General features: G+C 43.2%; 3 protein-coding genes across 4 annotated transcripts in view; all 3 read left to right on the plus strand.

The window, feature by feature from the left end:
* LOC106658448 (gamma-aminobutyric acid type B receptor subunit 2-like) overlaps positions 1 to 10,850 on the plus strand; it is a 33,972-nt gene extending 23,122 nt beyond the window's left edge. For both annotated transcript variants that reach the window (XM_023459720.1, XM_014380434.2), the window contains 13 exons: positions 439 to 614; positions 853 to 1,030; positions 1,354 to 1,587; positions 2,913 to 2,973; positions 3,441 to 3,675; positions 3,756 to 4,119; positions 4,225 to 4,335; positions 4,959 to 5,183; positions 5,298 to 5,480; positions 5,701 to 5,800; positions 6,822 to 6,954; positions 7,029 to 7,993; positions 8,065 to 10,850. In XM_023459720.1, coding sequence (XP_023315488.1) covers positions 439 to 614; positions 853 to 1,030; positions 1,354 to 1,587; positions 2,913 to 2,973; positions 3,441 to 3,675; positions 3,756 to 4,119; positions 4,225 to 4,335; positions 4,959 to 5,183; positions 5,298 to 5,480; positions 5,701 to 5,800; positions 6,822 to 6,954; positions 7,029 to 7,993; positions 8,065 to 8,603 — 3,504 coding nt within the window. In that variant the 3' untranslated portion in view covers positions 8,604 to 10,850. The remainder of the gene's footprint in view (positions 1 to 438; positions 615 to 852; positions 1,031 to 1,353; positions 1,588 to 2,912; positions 2,974 to 3,440; positions 3,676 to 3,755; positions 4,120 to 4,224; positions 4,336 to 4,958; positions 5,184 to 5,297; positions 5,481 to 5,700; positions 5,801 to 6,821; positions 6,955 to 7,028; positions 7,994 to 8,064) is intronic.
* A 1,289-nt stretch (positions 10,851 to 12,139) lies between these two features.
* Positions 12,140 to 15,801, plus strand: LOC106658315 (chymotrypsin-2-like). The gene is made up of 4 exons (XM_014380210.1): positions 12,140 to 12,305; positions 14,893 to 15,109; positions 15,191 to 15,554; positions 15,631 to 15,801. The coding sequence occupies exons 1-4, from the start codon at positions 12,140 to 12,142 to the stop codon at positions 15,799 to 15,801; spliced, it is 918 nt and encodes a 305-aa protein (XP_014235696.1).
* Positions 15,802 to 16,200: 399 nt separating this feature from the next.
* On the plus strand, positions 16,201 to 18,600 carry LOC106658372 (U4/U6 small nuclear ribonucleoprotein Prp4). The gene is made up of 4 exons (XM_014380282.2): positions 16,201 to 16,313; positions 16,669 to 17,186; positions 17,269 to 17,646; positions 17,727 to 18,600. Exons 2-4 carry the CDS (start codon positions 16,679 to 16,681, stop codon positions 18,395 to 18,397), a joined length of 1,557 nt encoding a protein of 518 aa, XP_014235768.1. The 5' UTR covers positions 16,201 to 16,313; positions 16,669 to 16,678; the 3' UTR covers positions 18,398 to 18,600.
* The last annotated feature ends 1,786 nt before the right edge of the window (positions 18,601 to 20,386 follow it).

The raw sequence follows: 20,386 nt of genomic DNA on the forward strand, positions 1-20,386 counted from the left end.
GCTAGAAAAAAAATTCTTATTCTTTCGAGCGAGGAAAGCTAAATTTAATTACAATGTGCGTGCAGCAGCAGCAGCCGCGCCACGATGAATTGGCGCGAGGAAAAAAACATAATCTCGAAAGCAGCTAGCGCGCGAAGGTCGGAATTTTTTCCCAGCAGCAGCAGCCGGCCTGCTCTCGTAGAGGCGAAAATTCACTTGGAGAAAATCGCTCGGCCGCCGCTGCTGTGTTACATTAACTAGTTGATATTCGCAGCGCGCCGGGCCAAGGAGATATTCTATTTTTCAGGATAAACACTCGTCCCCGCGGGATTACGAAACATTTTACTCGTTAAAATGCAAATGAGATTATATACACTGCTATATATACCCTCTTTTTTCGGGGACGCAAAAATATTTCGCTTTAATTAATTTGACTTTTTTTTTCTCTCTGTGTACCAGGCGCACAACAGACTCGTATCCGATCTCGATCAGAATCACATCGAAGTAGTCGAGAGCCAGAGCTTCGCCACGGAAGTTACAACGGCCTTAGAAAAGCTCAAGGGTAAGGACGTTCGGATAATCCTGGGAAATTTCAACGAAGTGTGGGCCAGAAAAATTTTCTGCGAGGCTCATAGGTAAGCTCCTTTGGCTTCCTTCTCTTTTATTTCTTTGCATCTCCCGCTCGCGCGCGCATACATAATATGCCGTATACAGTAACTCGAGAGCCCAAAGGCGATTAAATTGCACCCGATTCTTCTTCTTTCGAGCTCCATTACAATAATTGAAATAGTCTCGGGAGCGAGCACCGTCTCGAGAGAAGGCAATAAAACAAGAAAAATATGAAACGTAAACGTTATAATAATGCCTCTCCAGGTTAAACATGTTTGGACGAAAGTATCAGTGGGTCATAGTTGGCATGTACACGGAGGAATGGTGGCTGCGTCCCGACGTCTCCTGCGCCCCCCTCGAGCTTCAAGAGGCCCTGCACGGCACCATACTCACCGACTTGCTTCCCCTCTCGACCGAGCAACAGATCACCGTATCCGGCATTGTGAGTATTGACTTTTATGCATATTTCAAAAAAAAAAAAAAAAAAACAAAATATCAGATTCACACAAAAAATGGATCAAGTGTCTTGAAAGCCAAAGCCAGTCGCAAGCTCCGTATTATCCTGTGTTTTTTTTTTTTTTTATTTTTTTAATAAAGCCAGTTCCATTTTTGTCGACCGCGAGAATTGCCGTCGCTGCGTCTCTATTACTCGCGTGACATCTGCGTTGCGGCAGAAGATAAGCAGAAGTGAAATATCCCGTGAATTTTTTTGCTGGCAACTCTTTTTTTTTGTTACTCTTCAACTTCTTTCTTTTTCTTCGACAGACGCCGGACGAGTATTTGGTGGAATACGATCAGAAGCGGGGCACGGAGTACTCGAGATTTCACGGCTACACGTACGACGGCATCTGGGCGGTGGCCCTCGCGGTGCAGCACGTGGCCCGTCACATCAGGCACTTTCGGCGCAATCAGACCGTCGCGGACTTTCGCTATCGGGACGAGCTCTGGGAGAAGCTCTTCCTCGAGGCGCTGAGAAACACGAGCTTCGAGGGTGTCACCGTGAGTACATTATTATAGCATAATAATAATAACAACTCATCGTATATCACACGTATAATACAGTTGCCAAAAGTTTAATTAAATTTTCGCAATTATTAGCAGCTTATTTTGTGCGTACGTGTGTGTCGGTAGGCAAAGGGAGCAGCAGCAGCTCCATTCCCACATTTATACGTGTATAAAGCTGTAATACCATTCATATTTCATTTTCACGTTCGGCTGTGTTACATCTAAGTGGTATCTAGTTCCCAAAACGACGTCTCGATGCGACGAGCGCGCGCGGGCGACCTACATTGAGATAAATCACTCGAGCTTCAGCCGCATACACCAGAACACACCAACACACACACACAGACACGTATTATATACACGTATGTGGGATCCCAGCACTCACTCACAGGCGCACGTGAAAGCTCGAGCTTTTCTTCGTCATTTATCTCCGCGCGCGCGCGCAACGCGCCGCTAAACTCTCTCTTCTTTCGTATATATATATATATTTTTTTTTGTCTTCATATAAAAATACGCGATAAACAATCCGAGAGAGTCGCGCGCGCGCGAGAATCAGAAAAATCAGTTTTTTAACGCGCGGCTCCCATAATGCCGAGGCGCATTACGCGACTGTAAATTGGCGCGTCGCTAAAGGAATTTAATTCACTATAAAAATATACTACTACTACTACTGGCGGCGGCTGAAGCTATATAATATCTTTTGTCGCGAGGGAATCCTTCGCCACCGCCGCCGCCATCGTATAATTCCAACCGACACTTTGCCACCTTTACTTTATGAGAACAACAGCAGCGGCAGCGGCAGCAGCGGCAGTGGCGGCACATACACGCGCGGACTCACTCAGTCTCACTTCATATACGTCACGCGCGTCTGAGAGAGCGAGAGAAAAAGCTTTGATCGCTGTGACTGGAATTAAAATAAAAAAGAAGCAGCAGCAACAGCAACAGCCGCGCGCGTTTTATTTTTCATGTTTTTATTTATTTCTTTTTTATGCATAAATATATATACGTATACGTATTCGGTGCGCTGCACGCATAACATATACACGAGAGAGCGAGCGAGCTCTAGATTTTGTTCGGCTTGACGTATACGTATCACGCCTGAGTCGCTCTTTGGGCGCCGCAGCTGCTGCTGCTGTTGCTGTTGTGTGTTATTCAACGCACTCGAGTGGCTCATTGTCTTTGACAGGTTTTTTTTTTATCCTCGCGCGCGCGGCTGGTGATAAAAAGTACTTAAAAACTGCCTCGATGCTTTCTTTTTTATTCTCTGTGCCATGTCTCTCTACCTCTCTCTCTCACACTCTTTTTCTCTGTTTAATCAGGGTCCAGTAAGATTTTACGATAACGAGAGGAAGGCTTACATTCTGCTGAAGCAATTTCAAAGTGAGTATTAAAAAAAAGGAAAGAAATGGAAGAAGAAAATAAAAGAAACGAAAGAAAATGTAATTCATAAATCCGATGCGCGCAGAAAGCGAGCGCGAACAATGCCTTTGGAAATTCGCGTGCGCTACCTAGCTAGCTAGCAGGAAAATCAGTAGTGATAAATCTGACGCGCGTATATGTATAAAAAAAGTCGCGGCACCAGCGCGCGGCAGACACTGATATAATACATGCGAATCGCTATAGATTTTCCTGCTGCTGCCTAGCTAGCTATCTCGCTCCTGCGAGAAGCATTATTCATATTCCGCACTCGTCACGTGCAATATACGCTCGCATATATATTATAGAAATCGAGCTCGCTATACATCGATTATAAATGCATGGATATGCGCGTATAAAGCTCGCGCGCGCAAGCTCTCAGCTACTACTCGAGATTTCAAATTATTATATCTGTCGACGACTACGCGCAGGTGGAAGCGAGGTGAAAGTCGGCGAGTACGACACGATAACCGGCACTCTGGATCTCACGAGGGGACAGCCGCTGATCTGGAGAGGCAAGTCGCCGCCCAAGGACCGGACCGTGCACATAATCGAGCTTTCCACGGTCAATTTGACCATTTACATGGTGCTGGCCTCGGTGGCGAGCGTCGGCATTGTCATGGCCGCCATCTTCCTCGCCATCAATATCAAGTACAGGAATCAGAGGTAAAACAATATTGATTATTGGTAAGTCCCTCGATCCAAACATTTTCAGCTCTAACTCGCTTTTTAATCGATATATACAGGTACATAAAAATGTCGTCGCCGTACCTGAACAACCTCATCATCATCGGCTGCATGTTCACCTACAGCAGCGTGATCGTGCTGGGCCTCGACTCGACCCTGTCGAGCGTCAACGCCTTCCCGGTGATCTGCACGGCGCGCGCCTGGCTACTCATGGCCGGTTTCTCGCTGGCCTTCGGCTCGATGTTCTCCAAGACCTGGCGCGTCCACTCCATCTTCACGGACGTCAAGCTCAACAAGAAGGTGATCAAGGACTATCAGCTGTACTTCGTCGTGGGCGTGCTCGTGCTCATCGACATCACCATCATGTCGACCTGGCAGGCCTCCGATCCGTTTTATCGCGAGACCAAGCAGATGGAGCCATACGTGAGTGACTATACATATTTTATATATAGAATACAGCTCTCGAAAGAGAAGCTCGAGGAAACAATCTAACGATCGTGTAACGTCTGGCTTTGTGTGTCGTTGCAGCCGCATCCCTCGAGCGAAGACATAATCATATTGCCGGAAAACGAGTATTGTCAGAGCAATAGGATGTCAGTTTATTTAGGAAGTATATACGCTTATAAGGGTCTTTTAATGGTAAGTGCTTTCTCTTTATCTCTCTCTCCCTCTCTCCCTCTCGCTCGCTCGCTCTCTTCCTGCTGTTTACACTGTAAAGCTTTGAGAGGGCAAGAAAGTTGAGGTAGACACACACACACACACACACTCTCACACATACACATGCAGAGAGGAGAAATACGGTTGTAGCGAGCGAGCGAGAGAAAAAATAGTTGTTAGCAGCCCGAGGTATATAATGACTCGGGGCTAGCAAGGAGCTTAAAAAGTTGCAGAGTCGTTACCTGCGCGCGCGCGCGAGAGCCCTGCTTTTTTTTCTTCTTCTTCTTTCCTCTCAACGATCTCTTTCTGTCCGTATGTGTATACGTGCATGTACGTACGTACGTACGGTAGTCGCGTAAAACGTAAAAATGCCCCCCAACCCCCTACGTACGTATACGCGTACAGTAGGCGCCTCGAAGCCACTCTCGAATCAGCCCCGTGGAAGTAACGACGTACCATACGTACTACGCGCTTATACTGCAGCTAAATTCTATGGCTAATTCGTTTTCGCTACTTCTTCTGCTTCTTCTACTTACTTACTCGTCTTTCTTTCCTTTTTTTTCTCTCTCGCTACTGTACTGTACTGTACGTCGGCGCCGCCGCAGATATTTGGCGCTTTTCTCGCTTGGGAGACGAGACACGTGAGCATACCCGCCCTCAACGACAGCAAGTACGTCGGCATGAGCGTGTACAACGTCGTGATAATGTGCGTCACCGGCGCAGCCATAAGCATCGTCCTGGCCGACAAGCAGGACGCCATGTTCATCATGCTGTCGGTCTTTATCATATTTTGCAGCACCGCCACCCTGTGCCTCGTTTTTGTGCCCAAGGTACGTACGTCGTTTTTCCGAGAGACGGAAAAAAATTTAAAAAAAAAGAAAAAAAAAAGAAAAAGAGAAGCAGGGGTATATGAATTAATGCTCGACGATCATTATATTGTACAGCTGATAGAGCTGAGAAGAAACCCGCAGGGACAAATAGACAAGAGATTCCGACCGACTCTCAGGCCAATGTCGAAGGCGCGCCGAGACTCGACCGTGAGCGAGATGGAGGAGCGCCTCAGAGACGTACAAACTGCCAATCAAAAATTTAGAAAGCAGCTCCACGAGAAGGAGTCCGAGCTGCAGGTAAAGTTTCAACTTATATATACCTTCCTCTCCCCTTCATTATATACGTATATAAACTTTATCTATAGTCTTCCTCGCCACCGCTTCCAGCGACGACGACGACGAAGACGACGAAGAGAGTGACGTTGTCGTCGTCGTCTTCGTCGTCGTCGCGCCGCACAATGTCTCGGGCCAATGTATTGATAATTAATAAGAGCTCGTTTCTCGTTTGTCGTATCAGATGTATTTAAGAAGACTAGGGGACGACGGCGTAGCGGATACACAAGCTGCCATGGATCGCCTCGCTGTCCCCAGACACGAGTCGTCCATTAAGAGAGAAGGTATTATTATTTCATACATTTTTTATCGCTTCGATATATATATCTATATACATCACGGAGCAGCTCGCACAGAGAGCGGCTCTATTAAGACTCGAATGTTGTCGAATTATCTCTCTTTCTCTCTCTCTAATTCTTCTCGTCCTTATAATGCTCTGAGTTATCGACTCGTGTATCGAAGAGAGCAAGAGAGACGAATCGCATTTATATAGCCAAGCCAAAGTAAATATTGTAAATAACACCCGCATATAACGACGATCGATCGTTTCGTCACCTCGACTGCGAGAGCAAATTTAATACTCTATTTATTATGTAATTTTTTGACATAACATCATTCTATTATTATTATGTGTGTGTATGTGTATGTTAGAGCTCACTGTCCAGCGGCAAAGCACTCAAAATCTCAAAGGTTAGTGTGCAACACACCACCACCGATTAACGACGCAATCTCATTGTCTCCAATTTATAGTTTATTATTATTACTTTACTTTTTGCTTGTTCATTATAGTTGCACTCGTTCATTCGTATTGTATTACGCACACGAATCGTTTTTATCATGTATGGAGAAGTAGGCGCACGACATTTGCAACGCACGTAGAAACTTATATTATGCGATTGACACACGGCCTGTTTTTCTCTTTTTAATCGTTTATTTTTTGTAAAACCATCGCACATAGATTTGATACACGCATAGAGAGAAATGTTCATTTATCGTGGATTCGTTAGCTCGTCGGAGTGAATCCAGTTTGCAGCTACATAGCGCAGCTTTACGTATATCGCGCACAGAAAAAAAACGTCGACGCGCGGAATTATTTTGATCCGTAGTTGCCACACAAAAAAGAGCTTGCACTAGTTTTTCCTAAATTTCACGCAATGTAGACTGCACAGTAGCCTGGGTATTGGACTTTCGTTGCATTATTAGTAACAAAATAAAAAAAGAAACAAGAAAAAAAACACAGTCGCGAGGATGGGAAAAAAGGGCGCAGTTTTTTCTTATGAAAATCCGATTGGTCAACTGTTGCAGGGCCATCGGTAACGACCGAGACGACGGACGTTTCCATGTCCATGTGCAGTTTGACGTCGCAGGCCAACGTGTCCCAGCTCGAGGGGGATTACGTGAACGTAAGCTCATTAGAGCAGCAGCAACAGGCAAGCAAGTACGTATTATACGAATTCTCCGTAGCAAACCGATTGTATACGAGAGAGAAAAAAACTTGTTTTTTGTCACTAGAAAAAAGACATCGTTCTCGACGACGATCGTCACTACCGAGATGGAGAGGCCGCTGAGCTCGACGACGACGGGCGGTGGCGGTGCGCTGCCGTCGGCGCTCAAGCACTCGACCAGTCAGGACTGCCGGCGGAGAGCTCGCATAGCCGGTGACGACTCCGCGACGACCACGACGTTAACGACATCGGCCCTGGTGAAACCGTTGAACGGCCGACCGAGCCACATCGACTACGTCGAGGAGTCGCACTCGAACGAGGACGACGCGGCGACGACGACGCCGAGGCAGCAGCGCCGGGGCAGACTGCCCACGCCGCCGCCCCACAAGAACGTCTCGTTCGGCGAGCAGAACAACATACTGCCGCCACCGGTGCAGTTCGTCCCCACGACCAGCACCATGAGCAAACAACACAGGCACTCGGTGACGACGACGTCGATAGCGCCGCAATCGTCGCTGAAGCGTCGCTCGTCGGTCAAGAGCGGCGAGCTGCCGCACTCGCAGCACGAGCTGTTCGAGCGTCGCAGGCCGAGCGTCCCGGTGAACAGCGCCAACGCCATTAGCTACATATCGACGGAGAACGTGGCGCGTCTGGACGCGGAGCACCTGCAGCAGGGCCCGAGCGGCGGTGGTGGCCTCGGCTACGTGATCGGCGAGTGCGGACATCGTCGGGCTCTGAGCGGCTCGCAGAGCATCGCCGCCGCTGCAGCCGCAGCGGCCGGCTATCGATGCGAGAAACACGGCGGTCTACCCAGAGGAGGAGGAGGTGCTGGTGGTGGTACACCGGGCCGAGGACACGGTCCAGCGGCGCTGCTCAACGGCTCGTCGATCGAGGCGCTCGGACACAAGAGGCACAAGCAGCAGCCACAGCTGATGTCCAGCAGCGGCGGTGGCCACTACTCGGAGGCGCCGTCGTACAACGCGAGCTCGCCCAGCGTGCCAGGTCTGCTCAGCGCCACTTACTCGGATACCGGTGAGTATTATGTTAGTCCTACTTGTATCCCGTCGAACGGACTCGAGCTATATCTCGTTCTTGTTTGACAGATAAATTCGAGGAGTCGCTGATGCAGCGATCGGTCTCGGAGCGGGTCCGCGACAAGCCGGTGGGAGGATCCAAGAGCTCGACGACGCAGACGCAAACGACGACGGCGACGACGGGCGCCGCTGGCCGGCACATACACACCGTGTCCGAGTGCCCGCACCGAGCCGCGCGCCACCAGCGCGAGTGCGCCCGGCACGCGCCCCTCGAGGCCAAGCTGCGCCAGCAGTCCAGCCGCCTCGAGTACGTGCAGAGCACGCCCAACGTCGCCACGATACACAACAGCAAGTTCGCCAGCGGCGGCAGTGCCAATCCCCGGGCGAGCGTCCAGCAGCAGCAGGCCCAGAAGCAGCTGCAGTCGGCCAGCAGCAAGATGTCGAGCGCCGTCTCGGACGGCGAGCTGCTCGACGTCGCCATACTGCCCATCTTTCAGAAGCTGCTGACGGAGCGACACAAGAGCGGCACGAGCCAGAGCCGCTACGGGGCCAGCATCGCCAGCTGTCCCAATATATCCATCAAGTGCGACATCGTCGAGTACCTCTAACCCGCGACGGCTGCTGCTCTCGTATTACTGGCGGCTTCCGTCGTATCGTCCTTTTTATTATCTAATTTCCTAGTGGCTATCGTAACGCTACTCGGCCGATCGTCGTCGTCGCACCCGACTGTGCGCCTAAATCGACGTCTATTCATCCTATAGCTATAGATATAATTTACTCGCGCACTCACCACACACACACACACACCGATTCACACACACACTTTACACGCGCATATGACATTCTGATATAAATAATTATCACACTCGACAAGCCACACACACACACTCACACACACAAGTAAGTTTTGTATTATATATGATATAAAGAATTAAACTCAATGAAAAGTATCAAATTAGTGACTTGAACAAATGAAGAAATCGACTGTCCGCGCGTGAACGTGGAACGTGTCGCGAGTACTTATAAATATTAAAACAGACGTAAGTTACGTATACATAATAAACACACATGATTACTAAAACGATGTACGTGTGTTTTATAATGGGGTGTCGGTGCCAATACACGGCCACTTGAGTTCGTCTCGTCGATGTATAAGCTCGAATCAACCTCGACTCCGTCTAAATTCGCCGAATAATTGAAATTACATTTCGCCAATATTCAGTCACTTTTGGATAGATTTTGCCATTGATAAAAAAAAAAAAACACTTTGAAGTGTGTAACTGCTGAATGCTCAAGTTGACGATATTATTTCAATAATTTGGAAAGAAAGTGGCCGGGTAGTAGTACAGTATCCCTATAATCACACACACTGAAATGGACGCTTTTATAATAATGATGATTACATATGAGATAAGATGAAAAAATATCCCCCCCCCCATGTAAGTATGAAAACAAACGTTATTGTAACACTTATTCATCATCGTAAAAGAGTTATTTTAAGTTGTTACATTTGTCGGACGTCAAACGAAAGAATCTATGTATAAAATATATATATATATTAATGATATTGAATCTGAAACACACACTCTGTAGTTTGAAAAACGATTTCAGGCCTATACCGCGCTAGTAGGCGTAAAAGGATTATTACAACTTCGAGCATAATCTAGATTATAAATATTTATTGTACTTATCGACAGAAAAAAAAACAATTACGGATGTACACGTGATGCAAACGACAAAAATGGAAAGACTTTCTCGAGAAAAAATTTTTAATGTGTCAATTATTTCTCACTCTACTGTTACAAAATATTATAGAAGTGTAAGTGTGGCGTATCGAGTTTGTCCAATCGAGATAGCAAGGCGGATTATTTCAGCGAAATGTTATGAATATAAAGCATGTTAAGTTATAGGTATGCAATTAATTAATGATGTTGTATTGATTATTCGTTACATACCAAAATAGTTATGTACATCGTGACCATGACACGTATATATTATTATCATCGAGTATTATTGATTGTTTGATAAATTTATTACTTTAAAACTTGTTATATGTGACCTGTATTGAAAATTGTTATGTTTGTTACATAAAAAAGAAACTATTAATCAGCATTGAAAAGGTGCTTTGCCTCGTAGTAATATAATAACGTTGACGATCCATAACAGAATTGCGTTTATACTTATGGTTGTTTAATTTGTCACTAAAGCTTATACAATTCGAAATAGCTGCACGGAAAAGTTTTAAAAAGTCATCGTTTTAGCTATGGTTTCGTGAATTATACGCGCAATCTCACGTGCTTTCGCGTGAAGGAAATATCGTTCCGGCTGCCGAATAATGTAACTTATATTTACACTCCATTAAATTCGTTCGGCATTGCACTTGAATAAATTTCCTCGTTAAAAATGAATTTAACGACGTTTTACGATGACACGACTAGGTGACAGAGAAGATCAAAAGGAGAGCGAACTTCCCGACTCAAGAACTGTTTATAATAGAACAAAACCGACTCAAGAACTGTTTATAATAGAACAAAATATATACATCTATCGTACAATCTCTATCGACTATGAACTACTTAAAAGGTAGTTAGTTAATTAAACTCGCGAAACAAATAAACAAACAAGGTAAAATTAAGAAGTATTATTAATTAGCGCATACACTCAGCGTATGAAGTATGAAAGGTTAAAGGTCGAATTATTATTGATGTGTAAAAATAAAATATGATAAAGCACACACACTGCTGTTGTTGGTTCATTTGTAACAAAAACGAAAAAGTTACAACGGCACAAAGTATTAAGTTGAAAGATAGACTTAGCCTTAGTAAAAAAAAAAAAATACGTGTACTTGAACGACAGATAATATTTCTATCAATAAGGGTGTTGCAAAAAAAATTAAATCACTTTTATATCCTGCAATTGTTTCGTTTCTTTTTGCCGTTATATTCGAAGCGCTTGTTCAACCCGTACGTCGTTGTCAACATTACAATTTTCGATCAAGCGTACGTCGAATACTTTTCGGACTGGCGAGTGCGTGTATCCATTGAAAGACAAAATTTTACTTTGGCTATTCTTGTACGATTTTTATGTACAAAACTGACACGATTACTACTCGATAATTCAAGTTTTTGTAAAACTCAACTAAAACTACACGATTACACATTAGGATATATAAACGAACTTGGATGGTTGAATCGCGAGGAAAAAAAAAATAACAGTATAAGGCCTTCGGTATGATCTCAAAACTGTAATGCGAGCACGAGAGCGAGTTGAGTCAGCGAGCAGTAGCAGCCGGTTCTGCCCAAATAACCGCCAACAATGTTCAATCATTTGAATAAAAAAAAAAAATTATAAAAACGATGAAAAAAAAAATGTACAGAAGAAACGAGATGGAAAAAGAAGGCGCATTTTTAATAAATAATATTGTACGATTATTAATTACTACTTCGAAAAATAAAGAATTGATCTAGAAGGAAACTCTGATTGAATGCGTATGCGTATACATGATGTGTGTGCATGAATGTATCATAGCAAAAATGTATCAATGAACTTCGAATAATAAACGAGCAAAAAAAAAATAACATATATATTACCGAGTACAATGAGAAAATATTAAAAAAAAAAAAAACAACAGAATTAACAATAACGACAACAAATGTTTAATTTGATTATTTGTACAATATACGTCGAGAAAAAAAGAACAGATTTGTTTACTGTTAACTGAAATTTATTGTCGGTTAAATAAATTTATTATCGCTTAAACTTTACAACCGAGCAGAACATTTTCTTGACGCTTCAATTTTCTCTTCCCATCGGTGATTACGCGATGCTTACTTGGGTTTTTTACTTTTTTTTTTTCGCGGCTCGATCCGATCCGCGGCAGGAGCTGACAAAAAAAAAGATTGCAGCAAGCGCAATCGATCGAGCCAATAATCCAACGGTGGCCTTTTTACAATGGGCCACTACTACTTTCTATCCGATCTTCGGTCCATTACGTACAGCTCGGTCCGAGTCCTGCGATTCATTCCGAAGCCGAATAGCTGAAGAGCGTTGACTTATCTCCTCTCGGCTGCATTATACGTCCTTAGCTCGCCGATCGGGAGAGATAAACATCGATTGATTCGACCGGGGAGAAAATAATGTCGAAATGCAGCCGGAGTCTCTGCTCTGGGGCCTCGTCTTCGCGACCTGTGTAATCGTTCGCTCGTGCCTCGGCTGCGAGGGATTGCTCGTGAACGTCACGCAGAACTACGACGGCAGCATCAGCGCCCTGGTCCAGTCGGAGAGCGAGCAGCTGCTGGAGGAGCTCGATGGTGAGTAATTTTTTTCCTTTCTCTCTCTCTCTCGAAAGTGCAGAATCGATCCGTCGATAAGCTCCCAGCAGTTAAAGGCCGTATTATACGTATATAAACGATAAATCGGTTATCTGTCGGTCTGAAGTCGCGCTGAAGTAGTACTGTGCCAACTGAAAATTAAAATGATACGATGCTGCACTGTTCTGTGAAGAAGCGTCTTGCTGCTAGCAAACATCGACCTGTCGAATGCGAAATCATTATTCTGACCTATCGTGTAATCTTTTTCGATGGACGAGTAAATGCTGTTTTAGTCCGAATTTTTTTTCACATTTGTCACATGCGAAATCTTTGCGACTTTTATGGACCGACCGTTGATGTCTGATCATATTTCCTTTTACTCCAAATTTCTGCCCGCAATTGTCACATGTGTAATCTTTCCGACCTTCGTGGACCGTCCTTTGATGCCAAATCAAATATGATTTTTGTCCAAATTTCTTTTCGCACTTGTCGCATGCATAATCTTTGCGACCCTCGTGGACTATCTTTTGGTGCTTCAACAAATAATTTTTACTTTTACATATCTTCTCGCATTTATTGCACACAAAATCTCTGCAACCTTCGTGTACTATCTTCTGATGATCAATCAAATAGCATTGAAACCCAAATTTCTTTTCGCACTTGTCGCATTGATAATCTTTTCGACCTTCATGGACTATCTTTTGATGTCTTATCAATCTTGACTTTTCTCCAAATTTTTTCTCACACTTATCGCATGCATAATTTTTGTGACCTTCGTGGACTAACTTTTGGTGCCTGATCAAAGAACATTTTTGCCCAAACGTCTTCTCGCACTTGTTGCATGCGTAATCTTTACGACCCTCATGGAATGTTGTTATGTGTAAGAGCAAACCCTTTTTTTGTACAAATTTCTTGGCACAATTATCGCATGCGAAATATTTGCAATCTTCGTGGACTATCTTTTGGTGCCGAATCACTAACCATTTTAGTCCAAATTTCTTCTCGCATTTGTCACACGCGTAATCTTTGCGACCTTCGTGAACTGTCTTTTGGTGTCTCAAAAAAACGGATTTATATCCAAATTTCTTCTCGCATTTTTCGCATGGGTAATCTTTACGACCTTCGTGGACTGCTTTTTGATGGAAAAGCAAATGTGATTTTTTACCAAATTTCTTCTCGCAATTATCGCATGCAAGATCTTTGCGACCCTCGTGAACTCTTTTTTGGTGTCTGATCAAAACACTTGGCATTCCAAATTTTTGCTCGCATCTGTCGCATGCGAAATCTCTCCGACCATTGTGGACTACATTTTTGTGCCTGATCAAATGAATTTTTCGACCAAATTTCTTCTCGCACTTATCGCATGCGTAATCTTTCCGACCTTCGTGTATTGTCTTCAGGTGAAAGAGCAATTGTGACTTGTTTCTAAAATTCTTCCCGCACTCGTCGCATGCAAAATCTTTGTGACCATCGTGTACCGTCTTTATATGTAAGAGCAAATTATGTTTATTGTCAAATCTCTTTGCGCACATTTCACACAAGTAATTTTTGAAAACTTCGTGGAATATTTTGTTGTGCTTAAGTAAAGTCGATTTATTTTCAAACTTTTTCTCGCACTTGTTGCACGTGAAATCTTCGCGATTTTTATGTGCCAATTTTTTGTGCATAAACAAACTCGTTTTTTTCACAAATTTTTTCTCGCATCTGTCACATGCAAAATCGCTGCGGCTTTTGTGTGCTGATATTTGGTGTCTACTCAAATGACTTCGAAACTCAAATGTCTTTCCACACTTGTCACATGCGAAATTTTTCTCTTCATTGTGAATTGTGTTTCGATGTGTTATCATGCTTGATTCTAGCGTAAATGACTCCTGACAAATATCACAAATGTATTTTTTGTCATATCCACTAGAATTATCTATCGAGACGACTTCCTCGGATTTTGTATCCATTTTGGTGCCTCAATTAAACGATAGGTCCTTATATTTAGTTTCACGGAAATTGAACGAATAAATACGTATATTTTGGTATTACGAGGTGTTTCATCGGAATAGACAACATTCAAACTAATTTGTTTTTGCTATTAACCTGAATAGTGTGTCGAAGCACTATGTCAAAATAGTGTATGATCATATTGTTTACAATTAAACTACCGATTTGTGTGTGGTTGTGAACAAGATTAAAAATCTAACTTAACGGAGATCTGCTTGTGGAATTTTTTTGGCCTTAAATAACTAATTACTTCAAAAAACTTCTTGTAATATCGAGTCAATAAATATATTTATTCCAAAATTTTCCGCCCTTTATAACCGTTGCCACCTCCACCTCATGACGCGATTGACGTGCACCATGAGCCTCCACCGTCATCATGTTAGGTGGACAAATTTTAAACCAGTTAAACTTTACAAAAATTTTTATACAATCAACTTTTGGCAAAGGGATATGGTTTTATTTGAGCAATAATTAATTATTATTTGATCATTGATCCTCGCGATCTTCGCATCGCTTGAAATAAATGAACTTCATCGACTACCTATATTATACAAATCTATCTGTCGCACCCACGCACCGTCACTCGCACACACAGAGGAGCACTCGAATCTAATATCCGGAGGAAGATACGCCAGTCCCGGTCAGTTTCCATTTATGGCCATTGTCCATCGGCTGGTGGGCCGGGGCCGTTACTACGTGTGCGGCGGCTCGGTGCTGTCGCGGCGCTGGGTACTGACGGCGGCCCACTGCATCGTCAAGTATCCGCGGCGATTTTTCGTCGTCTTCGGACTGGTCGATAAATCAGGACTGGGGTGAGGCAATATCGTATGTAAATCGCGCGCGAGGAGCTATTATAACAAAAAAACGATTCATTCGACTGGCTATGCATACAGGTACGATCGGCTAGAGGATTCGGGCTACGGCGAGGCCATGATCTCGACCCAGGGCGCCGTCCACCCGGGCTTCGGCCGTCTGCGCAACGACATCGGCCTGCTCTACATGCCGCGCAACATACCCTTCGGCGAGACGATCCGGCCGATCAGGCTGGCGGGCCGCAGCTATCAGAGCCTGTCGTTCGCCCACCTCGAGGGCCACATCTACGGCTGGGGACGCGACGGCAATCGAGGCGGTGCTTTGAAACACCTCAAGTACGGCCGCGTGCCCATCATCTCGAACGCCGAGTGCCGCTCCAATTGGCGGGTCGACGATTCGCACGTCTGCGTCGTCACGGCCGACAGCTCCGACCAGGTCTGCCAGGTGAGCTCGTGGGTGATTTATGTGTCCTCTTAACACGTGGACTTGATTTGTAACAGCGAGTCGAGTTGGATTGCAGGGCGACAGCGGCGGGCCGTTGGTCGTCTACAGCAGTCTGGGCGAGCCCATGCAGATCGGCATAGTGAGCTACGGCGATCGCTACTGTCCCAGCAGAAGACCGTCCGTCTTCACCCGCACCACGGCCTACCTGAGATGGATCACTCGAGTCACCGGCATCAATTACTCTTGACCGCGAATAAATCATTGTTATTATAAATGCAAAAATAAATGGATCCTTTCCAGCGTGTTATGTCAAGAATAAAATGAAAATGTATTTTTCCATAATGACGCGTCGATATTATTTTTTGCTACATTTCAAATTTTGCGCCCGAAAAACACGTCGGACTTTGATCCGGTGTCGATAAAGTCAATGTAGGCTCAAATAACATTATCATGAACGATTGGGTTCACGGACGGCCGAGGGCAGCACCGTACGCGCCAGTGCGGGCCGATCCCTATAACTGTCAATGTGTGTGCAGTCTCGTCGATGCACATGTGAAAAACGCACACAGTTTATATCCACGCGGCTTCGAGACCGACTAGTGGCGGACTCTTTCGGCGTCGGTGTCAGCGAAGACTGCTAGTGCAGACGCTAAATTCAGTCGGTGACTGTTTGAGTGTTTTGCCATTCGGTTTCGTTCTTTTTTAGTGATCTTTTGAATTAGTTTATTTTTTTATCAATTTCGAAGCATTTTTTAAAGCGTAAGTATTTCATGGTGCTTGACTCATTCGTATTCCGAAACATCGATCGTTGAGTAGCGTTCTTCTCATTGAATATTTTTTTGGTAATATTTTGATTCTGCATCTGTTTACAAACTTTTGGTTTGACATAATTTACTCCATGAAATTGTACATGACATGCGAGGAAAATTTCAAAGTGTAATAATTTAAAAGAAAATCACGTGCATATACGTATTTAATTTTAATAACGTAATAATGATAAGTACCGGTAATCAAAATATAAACTTAACCTCGAATTTTTTTATCTAAAAATTGACAAAGCCGGCGTTTACTCATCTATAATTATTTTTCTAATTATCCATCTTCCCATTTATAGAATTCTCACAATGTCTGACGACGAGGATATTCATTACGTTAAAAAGCAAAAAACTGTCCATTACGGCTCACTCGAAGAGTCTGAGAGAGCTCGTATAGCTGCACTCGATGAAAGTAATTCTGATGATGACAGCAGAGATGGACAAGAAGCATTCAAAAGGCCAGCCAATGTCCATATATCTAATGAGTATATGGAGTTGGAGGCGAGCATGTCAAAAGATCGACAAGCTCTATTGGAAGAATTCGAACGAAGAAAAAAAGCCAGACAGATAAATGTGTCGACAGATGATTCAGAAGTTAAAAAAAATTTGAGGCAATTAGAAGAGCCCATTTGTTTATTTGGTGAAGGGCCAGCTGACAGAAGGAATCGTCTGCGTGAATTGTTGTCGTGTTTAGGGGAAGATGCCATTAAAAGAAAAGATGACGATGAGAGAGTAGCGCAACCTGAAAAGGATCCAGAAACAACTTGGTACCATGAAGGTCCTGATTCACTCAGAGTAGCACGATTATGGATATCAAGTGAGTTTTAACAATTGCTAAGTCAAATTTAATTTCGTTTACATTTATTCAAAAAACTAATTATATTTTCTTAAACACCTAGTGTATTCTGTGAAACGAGCCAAATTGAGATTAGAAGAAGCCCGCAAAGAGCGTGATGTTCCTGCAGCTACTAAAACCGCCAGAAGACAAGAACTTCTTAAAAAACTACAAGCACAGAGCATATATTGCTCTCAAATAGGAGATACAAGGCCTATATCATGTTGCACATTCAGTCCTGACTCAAAAACTTTAGCGACAGCCTCTTGGTCAGGTTTATGCAAATTATGGTCTGTACCAGACTGTACTGAATTAAGAACACTGAAAGGTCATGGTTGCAATGTAGGTTGTATCACATTTCATCCAAAGGCGGGTACTACGGAAGATATATTTGATGAAAGTGCTAGTAAAACGTGTATACTAGCTAGTTGTGCCAGTGATGGTAAGCAATTTTCAAAGTTAAACTCAATATTTTAAATTTCACATAAGTAGCATTAAATGACTGAATTCATTTTATTTTAGGTTCTGTCAAACTTTGGGGAGGTGGAAAAGGTGAAGAACCTTTAGCAAATGTTGAAGGGCATGAACCACATAGAGTTTCAAGGCTAGCTTTTCACCCATCTGGTAGATTCTTAGGAACTTGCTGCTATGATTCTTCATGGCGTTTATGGGATTTAGAACAGAAAGCTGAAGTTTTACATCAGGAAGGACATACAAGGCCTGTACATTGTATGAGTTTTCAAATAGATGGTTCTGTAGTAGCTACTGGTGGTCAAGACTCTTTTGGAAGAGTCTGGGATTTACGTACTGGTAGATGCATCATGTTCATGGAGGGCCATTTGAAATCTATTTATGGCATAGACTTTTCTCCAAATGGTTATCACTTGACTACTGGTTCTGATGACAATTCTTGCAGAATTTGGGATCTTAGAAAAAGAGCTTGTCTATATTCTATCCCTGCACACACTAATTTGATATCAGACGTTAAATATCAAAAAGGTGAGGGTCAATTTTTGATCACCGCTTCTTACGATAATACTGCAAAAATCTGGTCAAGCAACACTTGGCAACCACTGAAAACCTTACCTGGTCACGATGGTAAAGTGATGTCAGTTGATGTATCCAGTGATGGAAAATACATAGCAACTACGTCCTTTGATAGGACCTTTAAGCTATGGGCACCAGACTTATAAATATATTCGATTATTTTCTTTATGTGAAAGTAAAGAGTTAATATTTTGTACATATAACACCTATTTTTATATGAAATAAATGTAGAGAACGAGTATCTCTACTTCAATTCTTAAGAATTGTTTGTTCAGCTGAAAATCGTAGCGTTTATCGATGAATTAATGTAAGTAGCAATATGTTTGCAAATAAATAACTTGTATTTCATAGAAAATTAGCATTTTAATTTTTACTCATGATTATTCTTACTGAGGTCAGTATCTTATTAATGTATATCTTATATTTTATTTGAAATATGTTCATAGAACTAGTAACTATTTCAGCAAAATAAAAAGAAAAAAAATTCAAATTCGAAAGAAAAGCAGCTGTTTAAGGAAGCAGATAGGAGTGACTTTGGTGGGTGATTAAATAAAAATAATAAAATTAAATTAAATAAAATTAAAATCCAAAAAAGTTAGCGAATTCAAGTTTTTGTAACATTTTTTTATTCACTTTTTACATAGTATAAAAAAATCTACAAAATTTAATAACTAGATATAAAAAAATGCTCCAAATATGCCAGTCACCATCAGGAGCTTTGGCTTGTAACCGCCAAGCAAATCTTATACATATCTTCGTTAGTGAGCTCCTTGAGGATCATATCACAGCAAAGAATTGGAAGCCAGTAGCGAGTCAGGGTCTGGAAAGAATCCAATATCCAGCGTCGGAAAAATGTTCTCAATAGTATCTCGTTCAAATGTAAAACACAAGCCTCACGATGCCTGTCGGGAAGTTCGAATAACTCATCCGAGTCAGAGAACTCAGTGTAGTCCGTTAGTGTAAATAGTTTTTCCGCAACTTGAGTTCGTAGTCGCACCAGGTCGTTGAGTGTCAGACTCGAACTTATCATTATTTTTTTCGCTTTTTCCCCGAATTTTTCGTTATTGTACCAAAATGTGTCATGATTCGCCGCCTTCTGGAACAGTCCATACTTGAAGAAATATTTCATGATTGTTCGAGTACCGGTTCGGTCCAGTTGATAACCTCTTTTCTCAAGTTGTTGTACGACAGCCAGAATGACAGACGTCATACATAATTTTAAGCTACTACTCCACCGTGACCCGCAATTAGTTACGCTTACACTGCCTGTGTTTCCGAGCGCTAAATTTTTGCCGAAATGAATCTCAGCTGGAAAAACAAATTTGGACAGATCAGCGTCACAATCCAAAAGTAGATCGACCATACTGGGCGAAAAACTCGCCACAGCCAATTGAAGCGGCGTTCGACCCAACTTGTCTTGGGCATCGATTTGCAAAGTTTGATTTTTGATGTTACAGATCACGATTGACATCTCCACGAATTCACGTTCCTCGTAGCCGGTATCAATTGTATGTGAATCTCCCGTGCAAACAATGTGCAGAGGAGTAAATCCATTGGCATTGGCCAAATTCGGGTTGGCGCCGCTTATCAGCAATAATTTGGCCATTTCATTTTGTCGATGAGTCAGAGCTAAGTGTAGGGGCGAATCTCCCGTTTCTGTCCAGATGCAATTGGGATCTTGCCTGAGCTCAAGGAATCCTCGGACGACGTCGTTACAGCCTCGAGACATACATGCCACGTGAAAATGTGTTAATCCAGTTTCATCGGTGTAGTTCACGTCGTACCTGTTATATATTTGAAAAAGATCAGGTATAATATTATAGTTCTTGCATCTAGCCGCATGATGCAGAGCAGTGGTCTGACGCAGCAATGGTTTGCCGTCGTTATCAACGGCGGGCTCATCCTTGTAGCCGCTGCGAGCCACAAAGTTGACGATATTTTTGCATTTTTCATCAATCATATATTCATCCTCGCCTATATCTCTGCGAATGTAGGTCTCCGTACAGAGAAGCCAATCAATTTCTTCAGTTCGAAAAATGTCTCTGAGATTAGGTAGTTGGCCCCTCCAATGTATGATTATAGGATAAACTTTACGAATAAATGCTCGTCTCTTTTCTTCGATCTCCCAATTTAGC

This window comes from Trichogramma pretiosum, unplaced genomic scaffold, assembly GCF_000599845.2.
Source record: "Trichogramma pretiosum strain Unisexual culture from Peru unplaced genomic scaffold, Tpre_2.0 scaffold111, whole genome shotgun sequence".
Lineage (NCBI taxonomy): Eukaryota > Metazoa > Arthropoda > Insecta > Hymenoptera > Trichogrammatidae > Trichogramma > Trichogramma pretiosum.